Raw genomic sequence first — 21,434 nt, forward strand, 5'->3', positions numbered from 1 at the left:
TCTTTAAATCCTGTGCAGTCATTTATTCCTAGCACCCGCATAGTGCCTGGTGCACAGCTGCTCTATTAATATGTAACAACAACGACAACCACTTAGAGCACTTACTGTATACCGGGCACTGTTCTAAGGACTTTATAATATTAACTCATTCAATCCACACAATAATCCTATCAGTTAAGTACTATTTTATAGTGAAGCACAGAGATGTTAGGAGGCTTATGCAAGGTCCCACAGCTAGCATTCAACCCAGAGCTAGCATTCTGGCTCCAGAGTCCACACGCTTAACCACGACACTGATCTGTCTCTTACGAGTGAATGAATGAATGTGTGAACGCATGACGGCAGCATTAGGCCCGTTTGTCAATGAGGCCACACCGTATAATGGCTATGGGCTGCGGGCTCTTAGATGAATGTTCTTAGAAGTCTCTTATCACATCACTCGCAAATGTCTTCAGGGGCTCCGTGTTGCCTATAGAAAGCCAAACTCACACTCCTCTCCTTGTCATTCAGGCTACAGGACCAGACGTACTCTTCCAAACTCATTTCCAGCCCTTCCAACCACAGCTCCAGCCAAGCATGCAGTGCTCATTCCTGCCTCCCCACCTGTGCTTGTGCTGGTCGCTCTCACCTGGACACCCTTGAACTGTGTCTCCACCCACATAGTTGGGGAAGCTCTGTAGGGCTTTCCAGACCTGGCTCAGATAACGATGCATTCCGGAAGCTGGGCTCCCTGTGTCCTCTGAGCTCTTCCTGTACTTACTTGTCTATGTTTCTAATTTGCACATACAATTATAAGCTACTTTCTGTTTTCAGTCCCACAAAAAAAGATACTCTTATTCTCTCCCTGCATGGAAGGCTTTTATTCAGCACTTGGGAGACAGGGGAAGGGAGAACAGACTGCTGTCCATTCTGTGCTCTCTACACGTGTTATTTGTTCTCTGTTACACATTTTCTCCTTGAGGAGAGACCCTCTAGTGTTGTGGTTGAGAACAGGGCCTCTGACACTAGCCAGCCTGCCTCTTACTAGCTGTGTGAGCTTGGGCGAGTCACTTAACCTCTCTGGGTCTCTGTTTCCACTTCTGTTCGTTTAGCCATGATAAGAGTACCTACTCATAGTGTGTTTCCTGTTGAATAAATGAGTTAATATTCGTAAAGTCCTTAGAACACTGCTGATACAAGTTGTTTGTTAAGTTGTTGGCGCCTACAGTGCTGGTTTCAGATCACAAACACCTGAGGGCAGGGGCCCAGGGCCATTTCCACCTGCTCTGTAGCAGGTGCCCCCACCCCCCCCCCCCCCCCCGTCCCCGCCTCAAAAACGCTTCTTCCGGCGGTGACGCAGCCACCGGCCCGGATGCGCCCGGCGCGTGCCCGCTCCCGCCAGTGGATCACTCGCCTCGTGCCAGCAGCTGTGCATGACCTGGTAGACTGTGTCCCACGCCAGCTGGGGCCGGTAGAGCCGGTGGCCCTGGGAGACCTTCATGACCACCTGCGAGTTGTCGTACAAGTCATAAGGCTGCTTCCCCAGGCTGAACACTTCCCACATCAGGATCCCTGCACCATGGGGAGGGCGGCGGCGGACAGAGGAGAGAGAGCCAGCGTCAAAAGGTACAGTTTGTCGAACGAGCTTCACGCGGCAGGTCAGGAAGGCTCTGGGTCAGAGCCGGGATCCCTGGGGGATGAGTCCAAGCATGGAGGACGGGGTAGGGAGGGCGGGCCTGGACCATAGCTTACGGAGCCCAGGCTCTCTTCTCCCTGTTCCCTGAGACCCGGACGCCCATTCCTGCCGGGAAACGGGGAACCCGCCAGGGCAGCTGCAGGGGGAGCTCCCTGGGGTCAAGGCCCTTGGGCTGCTTCAGAGAGGCGGCTGAGGCCTGGTCCAACCCACCGTGACAAGCCCCAGCTCCAGCCCTTAGGAGTAATGGATGGGAGTCCTCGCCCTTTCTCTCTGCCTTGGCAACAGCTTCACTGCACCATCAAATTACCTTTTGGTGGAAATTTAAAATCATGGGCAACGCTCCTCCTTTTCTATTGCCACAGTGTTCTAGAATACTTTGTGGGTCAGGTGTCCTTTCAAGGATCTGATTAAAAGCATTAGCTTTTCCTCGGGGAAGTGAATGCACAGCGTTTTCGGGCTCCTTGTGTGGAAGTTCACAGGGTATTTTCTGGAAGTATCCAGTGTATGGTGGACTCCAGGTTAAGAAACCGAGTTCTGGTCATGGTGGTCAAGAGGGTTGCGTTTGGGGCCAGTCAGACGTGCCTTTTGAGGCCCAGGTTTGCCACTTACAGGCTGGGCGACTTTCTTAGTCCTTCTCAGCTCTGCTTGCCTTCTGTAATATGCGGATATCTGCACATCACAGAGTTGTCGAGAGGATTGAATAGGATGAAACACGCGGAGCATTTAGAAGGGCACTGGAGACATTTTAAATGCTCTCTAAATGGTGGCCATTGTGATGTACTGGCCAAGCCAGAGAATTCCAGCACTCAGCCAGCTTCAAAAGCTTGGAAAACTAGAAATATGTAAGAAGGGAGAAAATTGTTCTAGAACCATAACTGAAGTACTAACTTCAAAACTTCTTTGACCTTTAGGGCTACAGATTTTTTTGTAAAATATTTACAGTAAGGCAATGTTACAAGTTATGGTGGCTGTGGGGTTTTTTTAAACAAATATTCTAAAACAACCATCAGAAAACGTGTTGCCCCTTTCACAGTTGTCTCTTTGGAAGGCTAACCACTTATCTCAAGAATAATATCATTGCTTAAAATATCTGTGGGACTCCTCTTTGAGAATTGCTTTCAGAGGTCCTGGTTTATTTTGAGTATCTTCACTGGGGACAGATTATTTAAGAATGAATTTAGTTCTTGGAAACAGCCAGAAAATATTTGGAGCCAAATTCTGGCACATAAGGTAAGCAGTCAGCCTGGGTAATGCAATGTTTTGGTCAAAACCCAGCTGTGACTGTGGAGTAAGGATACCGATTTTTAAAAATATCTTTCATAAGGCATATCATTTGACACAAAGAGATTGAAACTAATTCTGACAAGTTCATCAGCACAAAATGACATCAAGTATTCACCAAAATGCTCTCTGTGGTTTTTCCTTTTTCTGTATACATTGGATTATTATTTTTTTTACAATGAACAGTACCAATTTTACAAAAGGAATAATTATTTTTAACAATTGTCACATAGAAAACTAAACAGCTGACTACATTTTCCTTTCTTCAGACTGTCATGTAGAAAGTCAAATTGTGCTTATGGACTCAGACAGGCATGAAATAGTTCTCAGTTGTATTTAATAGATTCCATAGCCTTATGATAATTTGGAATATTTATCCTGGGCTCATCTGACAGTGATTTTAAACAAGCCTGATATTCCTCCCAATGTAGAAAAATACCAGAAAATCTACAGAATCACAATTTAAGAATTGTCTCTGTTGTCTAATTACGTTTACTAAATTTCAATATAGATCTTTCAATAAAATAGGGGTCAGCATACTCTTTCTATAAAGGGCCACAAAGTAAGTTTTCTAGGCTTTGAGGGTCATGCAGCCTCTGTGACAGCTACTGTTGCAAGCACAAAAGCAATCACAGACAATACATAAACCATATGTACAAAGGACATGGCTGTGCTCCGATCAAACTTTCCTTACAGAAACAGGCCACTGGAATTGGTCCTGTGCCATGGTCTGCTGACCCCTGACCTAAATGATGAATTTTAACAGGGACACTAGTTGAAGTTGGGATGGGCCAAAGAAAGTGCTGAGTCATGTTTGGTATTTACACCAGGCATGCCCCCCAAACTGGTCAATTCAGAAGGGAATGATTATCACCCCGCTTCCGTGCAGAAAGTCGATGACTTCATTTTAAGCCCTTCACCGTTTTGTACCTCATGCAAACTGGGTTTTAGTTTTCGGTGACTCCTTTTTGAAAACTGAAATCTTCAGTGGGAAAGCTTTTATCCCTTTTGATTTTATGAGAAGGTGCTAGCAGGATGCCAATTATACAATACGTGGCAGACATCCTAACACCAGCACAAGAAAGGGTCACCGTCACCTTCTTCAATCCGTTGCTTGTCTCTGACCATACATGTAATTTTGTAAGTGCCCAGAGCTTTTGCTGAAAATGGATGTTGCTGCTCTTGTGGTTTCCTGTTGTGGAAGCCAGCTTATGCAATGGGGCTGGGTCCCACGTGGCCACATTCTTACCGAACGCCCATACGTCTGACTTGCTGCTGTATTTGAAGTAGTGAAACACCTCTGGGGCTGACCACTTGACGGGAAACTTTGTTCCTACCGAACTGACATACTGGTCATCAAGAACATACCTGCAGAGGAAAACATCAACACAGTCCTTCAGCCAAGTATGCAGGACATACAGCCGTCCGGTCTCAGCGGAGGGCCTTGGTTTTCCAGACCTTTTGCTTCCTTTCGGTGTGTGAGCTTAGCTAGAGGCTGCTTATGACTTGTAAGCATTTAAAAAAATGATCTCTAACTTTGAAAATAGCAAAATCCGAAGGCAAAATATTTGGTGAATAGAAAGAAACACAAACAAGTAAAAGTAAAATCACTCCGAATCCCACCCCAAAGATAACCTGTCACATGCCACCACTCAAGATACATTTTCGCTTGTACTTTCCAATCTTTTTTTCTATATATACTTTGAACAAAGTTGGGTTTCTGTTGTATTGAGGTTTGCTTTTATTTTTCCTTTAAGGGCATATCAAGAACATTTTCCCCATGGTTACATTCTCCTACAGCATCATGTTTAATGGCTGACTAGTCTTCCTTCTTACGGATTAACGTAATTTGTTTAACCGTGTAACTTCTAATCTTTTGCTATTGTAAACAATGATGGACAGCAATAATATCCTATGAAGTTATCAAGACCATAAAAATATATGCTCAAGATATGCAGTACACTTACGTTTATAATAACGATAAAAATGCAATCAACCTCAATGTCCCCAGGCTGAGGAGTGATTAAATATAATATGGTACATTAATAGAATAGTATGCAGCCATGAAAAAAGAGATCACTCTACACTGACCAAAATAAAAAGATGCCTATGGTTTATGGTTAGTGCAAAAGCATGTATAGGTAGTGTGATTCCATTGCTGTGGGGACAAACAGTAAATGTCCATATTTGTGTCCATGCTTGGGTACACTTAGGAACCAGGTTTGAAAGGACATCCACTGCATGTGGCAGCCATAGTTACTCCTAGTGCTGAAAATAAGGGGAATGGGTGGGGGGGTAGATTCTACTTTTTGCTTTATACACTATTGCTATATTTCTTACAATAAGCATATATTATTTGTACAATTAAAAAAGGAGAAGCCCACAAAAAACACGTAAATAATGACTACTAACTCGAGAAAATAGAAAAATGAAAATGATGGAGACTGAAACTTTGGATATAATTTATAGGAAAACTTCACACACAAAAATGTGTTAGAGATGTTTATTGTACTTTAAAATAGCTGAAAAAGCTGGTGTGGCAAATCATTCTGGGAAATATTAATAATAGTAATAATAAATAATGCTTCCATAAGATTACATATAGCACCTTCCATACTTCCCTCCCAAGCCCCCTCAGCTCCTCAGACACCACCAGACACTCAGAAACAACCCTGACACCCCTGACTGGGCTCTGCTCATGACCTAAACCTTCCTTCAAATCATCAGGACCAAGTTCAATCACAGGCATCTGACTAATGTGACCCCAGAGCTTCATGACCAACAGGGCCTGGTGCATGGCCTCCAGGATCCCTTATTTAGAGCAAGACGTGCAGCCCCCTTTTCCTAAGTTACAAAGAACTTGACAGTATATTCCCTGGATGCTGGCGTAACAGCCCATATTTCTGCTTTGAGAACAAAGTGGGATCAGCTCCCTCGGCCTGGGAGCCTCTCCCTGTCCTGAGCAGCTGTGAGCAGCTTTTTCTCTTGCGCTCAGGCGAGCTGCACATTCGAAGTGTGGGCGTTGGAGAGGAAGTGCATGGTCAGAGGAGGGTGGCAGGGAGCACGCAGCTAAAGGGACACCCTGGCAACACTGAGGGGTCCCAGAAGAGAAGCAGCTTCTCTAATGAAATTTGGAGAAGACTTAAAAAAAAAATAGATCTTCCTATGGTGTTTTAGGGCCATGCTGGCTAAACATAGAGCTGGCTTTCGTCACCTCTTCAGATCGCTTTGAAACTGCGTTATCTCTCCTCAGAATGACATGAGTTTATGTTGAGTGGGCACAACTTTATAGCTGTATTTTGTCTCAATGGCAGGGACATCTGCTTGCCCTGTAGACTAAACCATGGGCAGTTTGAGGGCAGGGAGTATCCCATACATTTCAGTATCTCTCATAAGGCCCAGGCACTGCGTAGGCACTCAATAAATGTTTGTTGAATGGAAAGGCTACCATGTATGTCTTCATTTCCTATGTAAAGCCATGAAAATTGACTCTGAGGCTTACATAGTATAAGGATTCAGAATTCAGGAAATGGAAGACTCTTGTTAAACTGCTGTCATACTCAAACTAATTTCTCAAATCCTGAAGTGTTGCTAGAGTGCTCACCGAGAGAATCTGAGTCTACTGCCTTACCTGATGATACAGGAAATTTAATAAAATGGCAAGAAAAATTGTCCTAGTGTTACTGCCCTGTCCATTTGAACATATAGTGTTAAGAGGAAACAGCCAGAAGGGGTGAAGGAGCCACAACACACACACACACTCACTCAATCAAGGCTCTTTAAACTTTTGTGGGTTGTATGTCTGGCTGTAACATGTTATATTTGAACATTTAAGATTTTCATGGAATTTATTCTTAAGTTTAGGAAATATTTATCAAGGTGTTGAAAGAACTAAAAAGGACTTGGGGCAATTTCTGAAGAACAGTCCCATCTTATGGGTGGAGAAATGAGGTGGGCAGAGGTAGAGTGGGGGAGGGGATCCCGGTTTCTAAGCCCCTGATTGAGAGCAGGTTCTATATCCGCATTTTGATGTGAATGGAAACCCCTGTTGCATTGGCTGCCCTGTGGGAATTGGCTTACCGCGTCATCCCAAAGTCAGAAACCTTCACAGAGAGGTCACTGTCCACCAAGCAGTTCCGAGCAGCCTTTAGAGGAAAAGCAAAATTACCAAGTAGTAAAGATGACCAAGAATCCCCTGGCGTCAGAATCAGACATTTTCCTTTTCTTTGGCAGAATTCTCAGCAAAATGGAAGATTGCCTATCGCAACCCCAAATGCTCTATTTCAAAGGAAATATCTAGAGTATAGGAGTTGTCTTTTTTCCTTCGCAATTTTCCATTTTTCAGAATGAAAATGTGCTCCCATAAGTATTTTGCCTCAAGCATCCATCCTTGTCAAACAGCACGAAAGGTATTAGACATTAAACACAGAACATGAGCTCATCAATGAGAAGGCAAAAATCATGTCTAGGGGTTCCCTCTCCACACTGCTAGGGCACCGTGCATTACCAGGCGCTTTGAAGGCGTAACTGCTGCGCTGGGAACCCCAAATACACTGGCCTAGGGTGCATGACAGGTTTGCTGTTCAGCACAAGAAGATCTTAAAGATCAATCAATACCAGTGCAAACCAAGCAGAACGCTCTCCATGCCCACCCTGACCCAGAGACACACACAAATTTCATTTCTTGTATTTTTGGTTATGGTACTGAACAACTCCTTTAGCACTAAACCCTTCCTGGAGTAAAGGTAACCTTGGGTTAAATGGTTCCGGGAAACAGGAAAGTGACCACAGTCTTTCCTTTCCATCTGTTTTCCTTTATACCGCAACCTAACTACATAGATCTTGATGGCTACTTCTACTCTTTCTATACTTCAAGTATTTTATTGTGAAATTGTGACTTTGATTACAAAAATGTCATGCGCTTAAGCATGTCACAAGTGAGCCAAGTATAAGTGAAGATGCCCTCCTTGCCGTCCCTCCCAGTGGCCCCATCGCTGGAGGAGGGAGCTGGGGATAGCTTTCTTTCCTTACCAAGTCCCGGTGTATGAACTGGTGGCTCTCCAAGAAGGCCATGCCTTCACAAACATCATAGCACATTTCTAAGAGCTGGGAGGGCTCAAGTCTTTTCCCATGACTCTTCAGGTAACTCAGCAAGCAGCCATTGGTTATATATTCAGTCACTATGTATATAGGGTATCTCTTTGAACACACTCCATAGAATTTCACCAGCTTGGGATGGTTGAGTTTCCTGGAAACAACAGATGTTCAAAGTTCAATACTGAATTTCCATACTGCATTTTCCAGATGTCCTGAAAAAGAATCACTGTCAGATTTTTGTGTGTTTTAATTTCCCCCCTTCTAGTGGAACGGAGGAAGGGTCCGATTCTGGGAGCATTAGCCTTTGGAAGCAGAAAAATGCTGCCTCCTCCTGGATATTGACAACCTCAGCAGCCGTTAAGCTGTTCTGGGTGCTTGTTCAACTTTGCTACAGAGAATCGGGGAAGCAGTGGTCTGTTGCCTCAGAAATCCTGCTTAGTCTCGTGGCATCTTGAGAACTCCATGGCTGATTTGGAGGAAGCTATACCCTAGGAGAAGTCATTTCCATTTTAAAGCATCCAACTTTCATGTCTAAACATTTCCTTAAAAAAAATAGAATATGAAGGGTGTAGGTAAAATGAAAATAGTTTCCATGTTAGAGAAGTGAGATTAGTTCTGATTTTCCTTTTTAAAAAAATTTCATTTTGCATTATTGTGACGTTATTTTTTTGATGATAAACTTAGAAAAGAATAACCACGTGACATAGTACTTCGAGTAGGTCATGACAGCTATTATGATGTTCATCAACTAGTCCTTATGTAATTGATCTATTCTTATCAATTTACAGGATGCTTCTTTTTTTCTTTTCCATTATGGTTTATTACAGGATATTGAATATAGTTTCCTGTGCTATACAATAGAACCTTGTTGTTTATCCATTCTCTATATAATAATTTGCATCTGCTAACCCCAAACTCCCACTCCATCCCTCTCCCACCCCACTTCCCCTTGGCAGCCACAAGTCTGTTCTCTGTGTCTGTGAGTCTGTTTCTGTTTTGTAGATAAGTTCATTTGTGTCATATTTTAGATTCCACGTCTAAGTGATATCATATGGTATTTGTCTTTCTCTGTCTGACTTACTTCACTTAGTATGATAATCTCTCGGGCCATCCATGTTGCTGCAAATGGCATTATTTCATTCTTTTTTATGGCTGAGTAATAGTCCATTGTATATATGTTCCACATCTTCTTTATCCATTCATCAGTCGATGGACACTTAGGTTGCTTCCATGTCTTGGCTACTGTAAATAGTGCTGCTATAGATGAACTTATTTGCAAAGCAGAAAGAGAGTCACAGATGTAGAAAACAAACTTATGGTTTCCAAGGGGGGAAGGGGGGGTGGGATGAATTGGGAGATTGGGACTGACATATATACACTACTGTATATAAAATAGGTAACTAATGAGAACCTACTGTATAGCACAGGGAACTCTACTCAGTGCTCTGTGGTGACCTAAATTGGAAGGAAATCTAAAAAGGAGGGAATATATGTATATGTATAACTGATTGACTTTGCTGTACAGAAACTAAGAGAACATTGTAAAGCAACTGTACCCCAATAAAAAAAATAGTCCTGCTATGAACATAGAGGTGCAGGTATCTTTTCCAATTATGGTTTTCTCAGGGTATATGCCCAGGAGTGGGATTGCTGGGTCATATGGTAGCTCTATTTTTAGTTTTTTGAGGAACCTGCGTACTGTTTTCCATAGTGGCTGCACCAATTTACATTCCCACCAACAGTGTAGGAGGGTTCCCTTTTCTCCACACCCTCTCCAGCATTTGTTATTTGTAGATTTTTTTGGTAATGGCCATTCTGACTCGTGTGGGGTGGTACCTCATAGTTTTGATTTGCATTTCTCTAAAAATTAATGATGATGAGCATTACAGGATGATTCTTTAATGTTCAGATGTGTAGAGTAAATTAAATTTAACATGTCAACTTGACAATTTTTTTAACAGATGAGGATTCATTAAATATTCAGTTATTTTTTTCCTCCTTAGTTTAACTATAGGGACATGTGTTATCATGTTACTCAAGGCTGGGTTATGCATATTTGAGCAGTGTTAGGGACCTGCGTTGCTCCCTTCAAAGGGAAAGCTTGTGGTGGGACCAAGGTCTATCACCCAATAAAAGGTGTTCCTTGAGCAAATTCAGTCACTGCCCAGGGGGCACATGGTAGGAATACCATGTCAATTGACACCTCCCACATTTCAGGCCTCCGTTTGACCGTTACATTTGAGATTTAACAGTTTCCCCTGATGATACAGTTTGGACTCGTTCTCGATGACTAGGTGATTTGTTATTGACTTTTTAGGATTCTGTAGGATTACCAGCTCTCTAATAGCAAAAAATATCTTTTAAAGTTACACCATGACACAGGGGTTATACCATGACCCTAAGGGAGTTTCTGTCGGATTTTTCTGTTCTGACATCAAGGACCCCTTCCCCCGTTTTATGACAGTACAATTGCCAGAGACAGGATGAACTACATAATTTGCAGGGATCAGTGCAAAGTGAAAATGCAGGGATCCTTGTGTAAGAATTATTAAGAATTTCAGTGGTGACAGCACGGCATTAAACCAAGCGCGGAGCCCTTCTAAGTGCAGGAGCCCTCAACACTGGGCAGGTCGTGTGCCCGTGAAGCCAGCCCCAGCCAAAGGCTTCTGTTTGCATAGTACCTCTGCTTCCAAACAATTGGGCAATTGCAGTAAAAGTGGTTATTCTGAATCTCCGGGTGCCTTTGGTCTTCATAAAAGAATGACTAAGGAAATGGACACTGGAAGGTCTGCTGGGTTTGCATCTCTGCTCTGCCACTTTTACTAGCTTGGTGGCCTTGGGCTAGTTATTTAACATTTCTGTGCTTTAGTTTCCTACCAAACACAACAATGTTTTCCTACCAAAGACAACAATGGTACATCCCTCATAGCCTTCTTATGAGGATTGAATGCATTAATGTTTATAAAGCACTCAGAGAGATGCCTGTAAACACTGTACATAAGTGTTTAAGTAAATTTTTTAAAAATGTTATTCCTCTGTAGCAGGCTAGGCTTTATGGTTTCAAGTGTCTTTGACCAAAGGCCTGCTATAGCATTGTTTTTCATACCATGCTGATTGGTTCCTTAGAGTAGGATGGCCAGCTCACTGTCCCAGTTTGCGTGGGACTGAGGGGTTTCCCAGGATGTGGGACTTTCAGTGCTGAAACCAGGAAAGTCCCAGGCAGAAATGGATGGTTGGTCACCCTTCAAAGTCTGATTCACCATGCTGACAAGAGGTATAATCATTAAAAGAGTTCTTTGTACTTACATACATGGGGGGGGGGAGGGGAGGGGGAGGGAGAGGGCGAGGGAGAGGGAGGGGGAGAGCTAGAGAGAGAGAACACACATGAATTGCCAAGAGTTGAGAGCTGTGCTTGGAGCTGAGGTCCATTAGGAAGGGTATCTTCATTTATCAGATGAGGAAAGAAGTAGGGTGAGAACAGGACTTGTACCACACTGTGTTGGGATTGTTGTAGGGCGTTAGTTTTCAGTAGTGCCTTAGTCCTGGCCACTAGAAGCTCGTGCCCTTGGGCATGTGCTTTACAGGGCCCCACTCTGTTCCTCATTCCACCGCATCCCTCCCCACAGGACAAAGAGGCCAGAGGGCTAAGGAGACATGTCCACTCAGAACCAGTGTATCTCTTTATCACTCTTGGGGTACCAGGACTCTGGAATCCCCTGCCCACAAAGTACTGAGGCCTCTTCCAGGACCTTTGCAGACTCTTCCTGGTCTATCTCCCCAAGAGTGAACCATGCCGTTGGTGTGCCTACCCCTAGCCGAGATAGTTGCTTGTGGGAGACACAGAGGGAGCTCGGATGTACTGAATGCTATGTCTGCACATAGGCACTGAGTACAGGATGGGGCTGGGGGTGGGAAGAGAAAGGGGAGGAGTGGAGTTTTGCGGGGGTTGGGGAGCATGGTCCAGAGGCTGACTTCTCTAAAGAGCCTTGAGAATTCTAAATTTGAATACGACCTTCCAGGTTGTTGTGAAGGTATACTTGTCAGAGGAGACGCATAGAACCAATTTTGTGTAATGGGTGTTAAATTGACTTATAACTTCTAAATATTTGTATCTATGATCTGTGGATTCTTTTTTTCCTGTTGAAAAATGGTGCATTTTTAAATTAAAGTATAGTTGATTTACGATGTTGTGTTAGTTTCAGGTGCACAGCAAAGTGATTCAGATACACACACACACACAAACACACACACACTCTTTTTCACAGTCTTTTCCATTATAGGTTATTACAAGATACTGAATACAGTTCCCTGTGCTGTACAGTAGGTCCTTGTTGCTTATCTATTTTATATACAGTGGTGTGTAGATGTTAATCCCAAACTCCTAATCTATCCCTCCCCTGACCTCTCCCCTTTGGTAACCATAAGTTGGTTTTCTATGTCTGAGTCTATTTCTGTTTTGTAAATAAGTTCATTTGCGTCATATTTTAGATTCCACATATAAGTGATATCATATGATATTTGTCTTTGTCTGTGTTCGCTTAGTATGATCATCTCTAGGTCCATCCATGTTGCTGCAAATCGTATTATTCCATTCTTTTTTATGACTGAGTAATATTCCGTTATATATTCTATGCTATGTGGACTCTTGATTCAGGCCTTGCAAATGTTAGGGACAGATCCGTTAGCATGAATGTCCCCTCATGGTGAGGGTAAACCACCATTCCTCAGGAGAAACTTACATCATGGTCTGGGCCTCCTGGAAGAATTCATCTTCTGACATGGAGCCCTCCTTGATCATCTTAACAGCAACATCATACTGCCCCTTCCACTTGCCCAGATGGACCACTCCAAACTGGCCACTTCCCAGCTCCTTCAACAGCGTAATCTCTTCTCTTTTCAGTTCCCAGATTCCTAATAAGGCAAGACAGACCCTCTTTAGGATGAGAATAGAAGGCTTTGGGGCTAACAGCTTCCCAAGTGGTTCCCTCTCCAATGAGAGTTTAACACTGACAATATGAAGAACAGCAAGACCTTTTAATTTTAAGTTGATCACTTAAAAAGAAAATCCTTAGTGATATGATCTTATGATCTATTAGACCACATGATAATGTCACCAGAACAGTATTGTTCCTGAAGCACCTACAATTATTGACAAGAAAATTTAGAGTGAAATAACCTTTGCCAACCAGAGGCATCTTGGAAAGACTTGGTGTCAAAATGTGCTCAGTGCCCTTAGCTTAGTAAAATATCATTACATTTTCTTATAAAATAAATTAAGCTGTGATCCAGGTTGCAAACTGGCTCCCCTGAGCAGGCAGAGAATCCTAGAAGAAGAAAGGACAGGCAGTGGGGTTCTAGAGGCTGATGACTGGGTCAGTCTTTTTGGTAATGCTGGGGAGATTACAGAGTTAGGTTGGGAGGACAGAAAAGGTTTCAGTTTGTTTAAGAAAACGAATGAACATATTAGAGCTGAAGCCCTCCCTGACACAAGCTGAATAGGGATCTCCTCCCTGTCTTCCATCTTTTTTTTCCCAGTAAATTAACCACATATATATATATATATATATATATATATATATATATAATGAAAAATGGTAGGAAATGGAGTTTAAGAACCCAAGGGCATGTCCATACCACTTCCCAAGGACACGGAGATGGGAACCTTGTTGGCCTTCGTTGACACAGGGTGGCGGAGTCGTGTGATCATGCCTGCAATGGAATCAGCTTCACATCATCACATGATGACATTATATCACATCACATTACCTTACATTGGTTCACACCTCTGCTTATGCTCTCTCTAGAGCAGCTGAAAAAGCACAGAGTTCATGATGTTGTCATGCAGAGAGAGAATCCATTCTAACCATATTCATCCTGTAGTTATATTAATTTGCTTGACTTGACTAACTAGTTCTATGTAAAACAAAAATTCAAAGAGTAAAAGCTATCAATACTTTATGTGATTTTTTAAAAATCTCATCAAAGTTAGTTGCTTGATGGAATCTTTTATTTTAAAAAGTTTCTCATTTTTATTTTGCTAGCTTTTCTTGTTTTAATTATTTTATTGCATTTGTAGCTAGCCATCAACTATTTTTTTAAATTGAAGTATAGTTGATTTACAATATTTTATTAGTTTCAGGTGTACAGCACAGTGATTCAATATTTTTATAGATTATACTCCACTTAAAGTTATCACAAAATAATGGCTCTTTTCCCCTGTGCTGTACAATATATACTTGTTGCTTATTTATTTTAGACATAGTAGTTTGTATCTCTTAGTCCCCTGTCTCTATCTTGTCCCTCCCCCCTTCCCTCTCCCCACTGGTAGCCACTAATTTGTTCTCTTTATCTGCGAGTATGTTTCTGTTTAGTTGTATTCATTCATTTTATTTTTTAGATTCCACATATAAGTCTTATTTCACTGACTTATTTCACTAAACATAAACCCTCTAGGTCTACCCAGTTGTTACAAATGGCAGAATTTCATTATTTTTTATTGCTGAGTAATATGCCATTGTATATACATATACCACATCTTCTTTATCCATGCATCTGTTGATGGACACTTAAGTTGTTTCCATATCTTGGCTATTGTAGATAATGCTGCTGTGAACATGGGGTGCATATATCTTTTCAAATTAGTGTTTTCATTTTCTTCAGATATATACCCAGGAGTGGGATTGCTGGGTCATACGGCAGTGCTATGTTGAGTTTTTTGAGGAACCTCCATGCTGTTTTCCATAGTGGCTGCACCAATTTACATTCCCGCCAATAGCGTACTAGGGTTCCCTTTTTTGCACATCCTTATTAACGTTTGTTATTTGTGGACTTTTTGACGGTAGCTATTCTGACAGGTGTGAGGTGATAGCTCACTGTGGTTTGGATTTGCATTTCTCTGATGAGTACTGATCTTGAGCATATTTTCATATGTCTTTTGGCCATCTGTATATCTTCTTTGGAAAAATGGCTATTCAGGTATTTTGCTATCTTTTTATACTCCCATATTTAAGTATTATACACACAGCACATACATTTGGTTAAAAAAAACAAATCCAAACAGTACACAAGGGTACAAGATAAGTAAACCACTTGAATTTTTTTTTTTTAAATGAGCTTGGGCTTCCCTGGTGGCGCAGTGGTTGAGAGTCCACCTGCCGATGCAGGGGACACGGGTTCGTGCCCCGGTCCGGGAGGATCCCACATGCCATGGAGCGGCTGGGCGTGTGAGCCATGGCCGCTGGGGCTGCGCGTCCAGAGCCTGTGCTCCGCAGCGGGAGAGGCCCCAACAGTGAGAGGCCCACATACCGCAAAAATAAAAATAAAAAAAATTAAAAATGAGCTTATTCCTAAATTGCATTTAACGGTCAAGTCATTTTAATTGTTTACATGGAGTTATGGTAAAGCTGGGTTAAAATAATCAAAGTATTTATAGTGGCTCAAAATAACTCATTTTTAAAAATGTATGTTTCTTGCTTTAAATGTGTGATGTTTTCCAAGTCCTGGGAGCTCTCACACATGTTTCGTTTCTCTCCTTCCTTTTTTCTCTATTACTTATCTAGTTTTTACATGAGTGGTCTCTTGTAAATCCTGCACCTTTAATTAGCAAAAAAAAAAAAAAAACTAACATACTCCTCCAAAATATGTGTATATATAATTGCTGCTGTGTTGATACAATATATGAATCATAAAATATACTCACAAATAGAAAACTTAAGAGAATTAGATTTTAGAAACAAATCTAAATAAACATTTTAGTATTTTCTTCCAATCCCCTGGGGAATTTCTTGTGTATCCTCTGGAGTGGAATCATTCCACTTGGAGACATCTATTTATACAATACCTTTTCCAAAGTGTATTTTTCAGGTGCTACATGTTAAAATACACAATTGAAGAAATTGGGACCATGGAAAAATACAAATAAAAACCAAAATCAACACCAGGAGTAAGAGCCTGTGATCAGGTCAGGTAGAGTTGCACAAGTTTGATGCTGATCCCACAGCTTAGTTTTACTAACTGTTGGAAATTCATCCAGTCACTGCCTGTAAGTGGAACTAGTCCAGATAAGACATTTAGAGTGGATTTTTAAATTTCATTTTTTTTAGGTTTATTGAGATTTTATTGACATATAACATAGGTAACTCTTAAGGTGTACAACTGTGATGATTTGATACATGTCTACAGTGCAAAATGATTGCCACAATAAGGTTAGTTAATACTTCCATTACAAGGGATTTCTATATATTTTTATATTATTTTATACTATTTGTATCAGTCAATTAGGCAAAATTTAAAAAGAGTGATAGCACCCAGGGTCAGTGAGGATGAAGTGTTGCTGTTAGTGGGAGCGTACATTTCTGAATAGCATTTGACAGTGTCTGAATTTTAAACTTCTTAACCATTATCTCAAATTCCACTTTTAGGGAATTTGGCTACAGAGACACTCATACAGGTACACAGAGCTATGTTTGCATGAAACAGCCATTGTTATGTGAAAATATTGTACATGATCCAACTGCTAATCAGTATACGGTTCGGTGAATGAATTACGGAGTAATTCTACAATAGATTTCCATTAAACAGATCAGAGTGAGCTATACACATGTGCATGGAAAGACTTCTAAGACATGCAGAGTAAAGAAAGCAGGCTGAAAAGTAGTATGTATAGAATGATCTCATATCTGTAAACATATAATGTGTGTACATACATATATATTATATATATGCATATATATAATGAATAATAAATGTTAGTGTCAGCATAGAAAAAAATTCTGTCAAAATAGACACCAGCTTGTCCATGAAGGTTATCTCTCCGATGATGCACATTTCTATATTGCTTGAATTTTGCAGTCATCTTACTTCTGTAGGCAGGAAAAAAACTGCAAATATTTTTATAAAGAGAATCTCTACTTCTAAGTCACTGAACTCACTCAACTTCATTTTTCCTGGCATTATAGAGTATATAATGTTATATTCCAGGAAATGTAGGTTAAAAATCACAACAGTCATAGGGCTTGAGAGCATTTTTCCCCTACTTTCATGATTCCTTATATAATTAAGAGTATTAGGAGTGGGGGGAGGGATAAATCAGGAGTTTGGGATGAACAGATACACACACTACTGTATATAAAATGATAAACAACAAGGACCTACTGTACAGCACAGGGAACTACACTCAATATCTTGTAATAACCTATAATGGAAAAGAATCTGAAAAAGAATATATATATATTATATATATCTGAATCACTTTGCTATACACCTAAAACATTGTAAATCAGCTATACTTCAATTTTAAAAAAAGAGTATTAGGAGGGTCAGTAATATCCAAGAAAATTTATATTTATCAACAAGGACCCATAAAAGAAAAACTGAACCAAGTTACCTGCTGAATTGTGTTGATGATAGTGAATAAGCTTTGGAATGGAATCAAAACAGTAGTTTTCTGCCAGGTACAATTTGTTCTCGGCATTTGTATGCACATGGTAATGTTTGACGGTTCCTTTTTTATCACTAGTAAGGAAGAAAGAATGTTAGAATGTTTTTAATAAACAAGTGAAGCTTGATTACATAATGGTTAAATCATTATTTTATGTGCATTTGCAGAGTTTAGAAAGGGAAGTCAGAGGTGGCTTCTGAGTCTTGACATCTAGTGTGTTTCTGGAGGTGTCCACGATAATCCATAAGTTCGGAAGAGGGCTCCTCTCTGAACTCAGTGGATCCTTTGTGCTCATACAGAATTCATCTATAATAAAATCCCCCCTTTCTGTACCGTTCTTCCTTTAGTAAGTATAAAGCCGGCATCTTCCTTTGGTGATTGAGAGCCCTGCAGTTTTTAGGATCATTATTCTGAACATTAATTCTCTTTTAGGATAGTAATGGAGATTAAAAGGTGGGAGGCAAAGGTCATTAGGCTGTGGATGGGAAGCTCTTTTGGGAGTGGAGTGTACAGGTTGCAGTTGGTGGGAATAGCCTTAAATTCCTCATGCGAACTTGTGCCTTTTTCCCATTGTTGCTCTACTTGTAGAAAATAGTGGTGAATTGATGCACGTTGATTTAGGCTAACCAGGAATGATATGCCTGTCTTAGATGTTAGAGTTTAGCGTAGCAGTCAAGAACTGGGCTTTGAGTGCATTTCTATTGCTGGCTAGCTACCTCATCCAGTTGTTGGAAAGCTCAGATGAGAGTATGTATATATCAGTTGCACTATGCTTGGCACATAAGAAACTGTTAATATATTCTTGTTGCTGTAATGTCAGCCTCGTTAGAATCACAGTTATAAAAAGGAGAAAGGATGCTTTCTTGTTGCATATGGCTCATTGGCTCTTGGTCTGAGCATCACATTCACTCCAGCCGAATGATGGTGTTTCATTAAAGAAGGCTTCTGTAGTCTTTCATTGGGATTCTTTTCATTTGATTCCTCATCTATTTGCTGATTTTTTTTTTCTATGTAGCCACCTTCAAAAATGAATCTGGTGTCAAGAAGCTTAACTAAGAGGACTTCTGACATCAGGTTTGGCTGAACCTGAACTGGAGGCCCTGAGGGCCATAGAGCTTTTTTTTTTTTTTTCCCAGTCATTTTTTTTTTTTTAACATCTTTATTGGGGTATAATTGCTTTACAGTGGTGTGTTAGTTTCTGCTTTATAACAAAGTGAATCAGTTATACATATACATATGTTCCCATATATCTTCCCTCTTGCGTCTCCTTCCCTCCCACCCTCCCTATCCCACCCCTCCAGGCTGTCACAAAGCACCGAGCCAATATCACTGGGCCTTGCAGCTGCTTCCCACTAGCTATCTACCTTACGTTTGGTAGTGTGTATATGTCCATGACTCTCTCTCGCCTTGTCACAGCTCACCCTTCCCCCTCCCCATAACCTCAAGTCCGTTCTCTAGGAGGTCTGCGTCTTTATTCCTGCCTTACCCCTAGGTTCTTCATGACTTTTTTTTTTCTTAAATTCCATATATATGTGTTAGCATACGGTATTTGTCTTTTTCTTTCTGACTTACTTCACTCTGTATGACAGACTCTAGGTCTATCCACCTCGTTACAAATAGCTCAATTTCGTTTCTTTTTATGGCTGAGTAATATTCCATTGTATATATGTGCCACATCTTCTTTATCCATTCATCCGATGATGGGCACTTAGGTTGTTTCCATCTCCGGGCTGTTGTAAATAGAGCTGCAATGAACATTTTGGTACATGACTCTTTTTGAATTTTGGTTTTCTCAGGGTATATGCCCAGTAGTGGGATTGCTGGGTCATATGGTAGTTCTATTTGTAGTTTTTTAAGGAACCTCCATACTGTTCTCCATTCAGCCATAGAGCTTTTGATATTCAGTGAACCAAGCCTTCTCCCCCTTCTTACTGGGTTGGCTTTAGTCAGCATCCAAGTTTGCAAGCTAGTACATGAGGTGCACCGGGGATGTGGCTTCTGGCACTGGAAAATGCCATGTGAATGCTTATGGTACATGCTGTTATCTCAAATTGGAGGTAGGTACGCTGTAAAAAAAATTCCCGAAATAAAATAACTTTTTCATCACTTAATTATTTAAAAAATACATATATGCACCACAAGGCAGGGCACATGGAGAAACCACCAAGGCCCTTCAGTCATTCAAGGTCGTTCAATCCAAGTATTAAAAAAGGGGTCGCACACATAGACTTTTTTTTTCAAATGGCCCTAATCGAGATTTGACCAGATTCTCATTCCAAAACATTGGGTGGTTTCAGCATAGATACAGGGATATGATTGAAGGAACATGAACTTGGCTGTTGAAGGCCTGGCTTCAAGTCTGTCATTTATTAGTTTTGAGGGTGGTCTTTATAAGCTCTCTTTGAGAGTGGCATGGACATATATACTCTACCAAATGTAAAATAGCTAGTGGGAAGCAGCCGCATAGCACAGGGAGATCAGCTCAGTGCTTTGTGACCACCTAGAGGGTGGGATAGGGAGGGTGGGAGGGAGGGAGACGCAAGAGGGAGGAGATATGGGGATATATGTATATGTAGAGCTGATTCACTTTTTTATACAGCAGAAACTAACACACCATTGTAAAGCAATTATACTCCAATAGAGATATTAAAAAAAGAAAAAAGAAAAGCTCTCTTTGAACCTCAGTCCTCTCATATGTAAAATGGTGTAAATAAAAACAGCTTTCCTGTTTGCTTCACAGGATGTTTAGAAGGAACAAAAAGGCTAACAACCAATGGGAAAGTGGCTTGTAAGACTCTGGAGGGGGACCCTAATGTTGGTGAGGGTGACTTGCCTGAGGTAACCGTGGGGCCTTATATACCTAAGCATGCGGGGGAGGAGGGCAGGTAGAATTACTGTTTCCCAGCAACAACAATGCTAGTGATTACTATTACTTTATTAAGTGTGTGCTCTGTGTCAGGCACTGTTCTGATCCAATTTGTGAATTAACCCACTTCATCCATAGAACATAATAATGGTTATTATGTCCACTTTTCAGATGAGGAAGTTGAGGCACAGAAGTTAAGAAACTTGCCTAGTGTCATAACGTTTTGAAATGGCAGAGTCAGGATTTGGACTGAGAGGTGCAGCTTAACACCAGAACTCTTAACCACACCAACAGGACAGCACCCCAGAAAGACGCCATGCAGGGAACACAGCTACACTGATTCAACCTCCTGCTCGCACTGGAAAGACTTACTAAAAACCAGACACTGGGCTAGGTTTCTCAGCTCAGCAGGTGGCTAGGGCCAAGAGTGTAGAGGCACCATTGCTATTATTTTTCTCTTTCCAGGCTTAGGATGAATCAAGGGGGAATGACGCAGGATGCCTTTAACCAATGTTAAAGGCTCGCCATGCACTGGGCGCTCTGCTGCGGTCTGGGATGGGCAGGAGAGAATCGCCCAGAAAACAGCCTCTTGATAGTACGGGGTGGGGCGGGGGAAGGCAACTACGAATGGTCACATTCCACAGAAATACTTTGATCCCAAATTCCAGAGCTTAAAGATGGGATTTTATCCCCAAATGTGACTGAATGACCAGCATATTCAAAGAACATACACAAGAAGATGAAAGAAGTCCGCATCATACTTACTTCATAGCCTTACTAAACAAGGACACTGTGTACATTCCCGGCTGGCTGGAATTTCTAACCATAAATGCTCCTTCTTTTCCCTAAATAGGAAGGAGAGTGTGGAAGGGACAGAAAACATTTTCATTATTCTTGAAAACGATTTGCCCTGGTAGGTTGGTCGGAAAGTAGATCTTTTAGATCCACTTTAGACATTGATGGTACAGATTACTCACCAGTTGGCACAGAAGGGACCCCTGGTTTAGCTTTCCTCCTTCTCTCACTCAGTGTCTTTATAGATCTACCCTGTGTGCTTCAACTCTTCCTCCCCAGTT

The 21,434-nt window shown here is 41.4% G+C and overlaps 1 protein-coding gene across 3 annotated transcripts in view; it reads right to left on the reverse strand.

Annotated features, from left to right (window-relative positions):
• BMX (BMX non-receptor tyrosine kinase) overlaps positions 1-21,434 on the reverse strand; it is a 49,752-nt gene that overhangs the window by 2,729 nt on the left and 25,589 nt on the right. For all 3 annotated transcript variants that reach the window (XM_027095751.1, XM_027095752.1, XM_027095750.1), the window contains 8 exons: positions 21,124-21,203; positions 17,439-17,566; positions 13,688-13,762; positions 12,793-12,964; positions 7,988-8,204; positions 7,037-7,101; positions 4,206-4,324; positions 1,394-1,551 (listed from right to left, as the gene is read on the reverse strand). In XM_027095751.1, the coding sequence (XP_026951552.1) occupies positions 1,394-1,551; positions 4,206-4,324; positions 7,037-7,101; positions 7,988-8,204; positions 12,793-12,964; positions 13,688-13,762; positions 17,439-17,566; positions 21,124-21,203 (1,014 nt within the window). The remainder of the gene's footprint in view (positions 1-1,393; positions 1,552-4,205; positions 4,325-7,036; positions 7,102-7,987; positions 8,205-12,792; positions 12,965-13,687; positions 13,763-17,438; positions 17,567-21,123; positions 21,204-21,434) is intronic.

The sequence above is a fragment of the Aethalodelphis obliquidens genome, unplaced genomic scaffold (genome assembly GCF_003676395.1).
Source record: "Aethalodelphis obliquidens isolate GAN/ISIS:26980383/991018 unplaced genomic scaffold, ASM367639v1 scaffold94, whole genome shotgun sequence".
Taxonomy (NCBI): domain Eukaryota; kingdom Metazoa; phylum Chordata; class Mammalia; order Artiodactyla; family Delphinidae; genus Aethalodelphis; species Aethalodelphis obliquidens.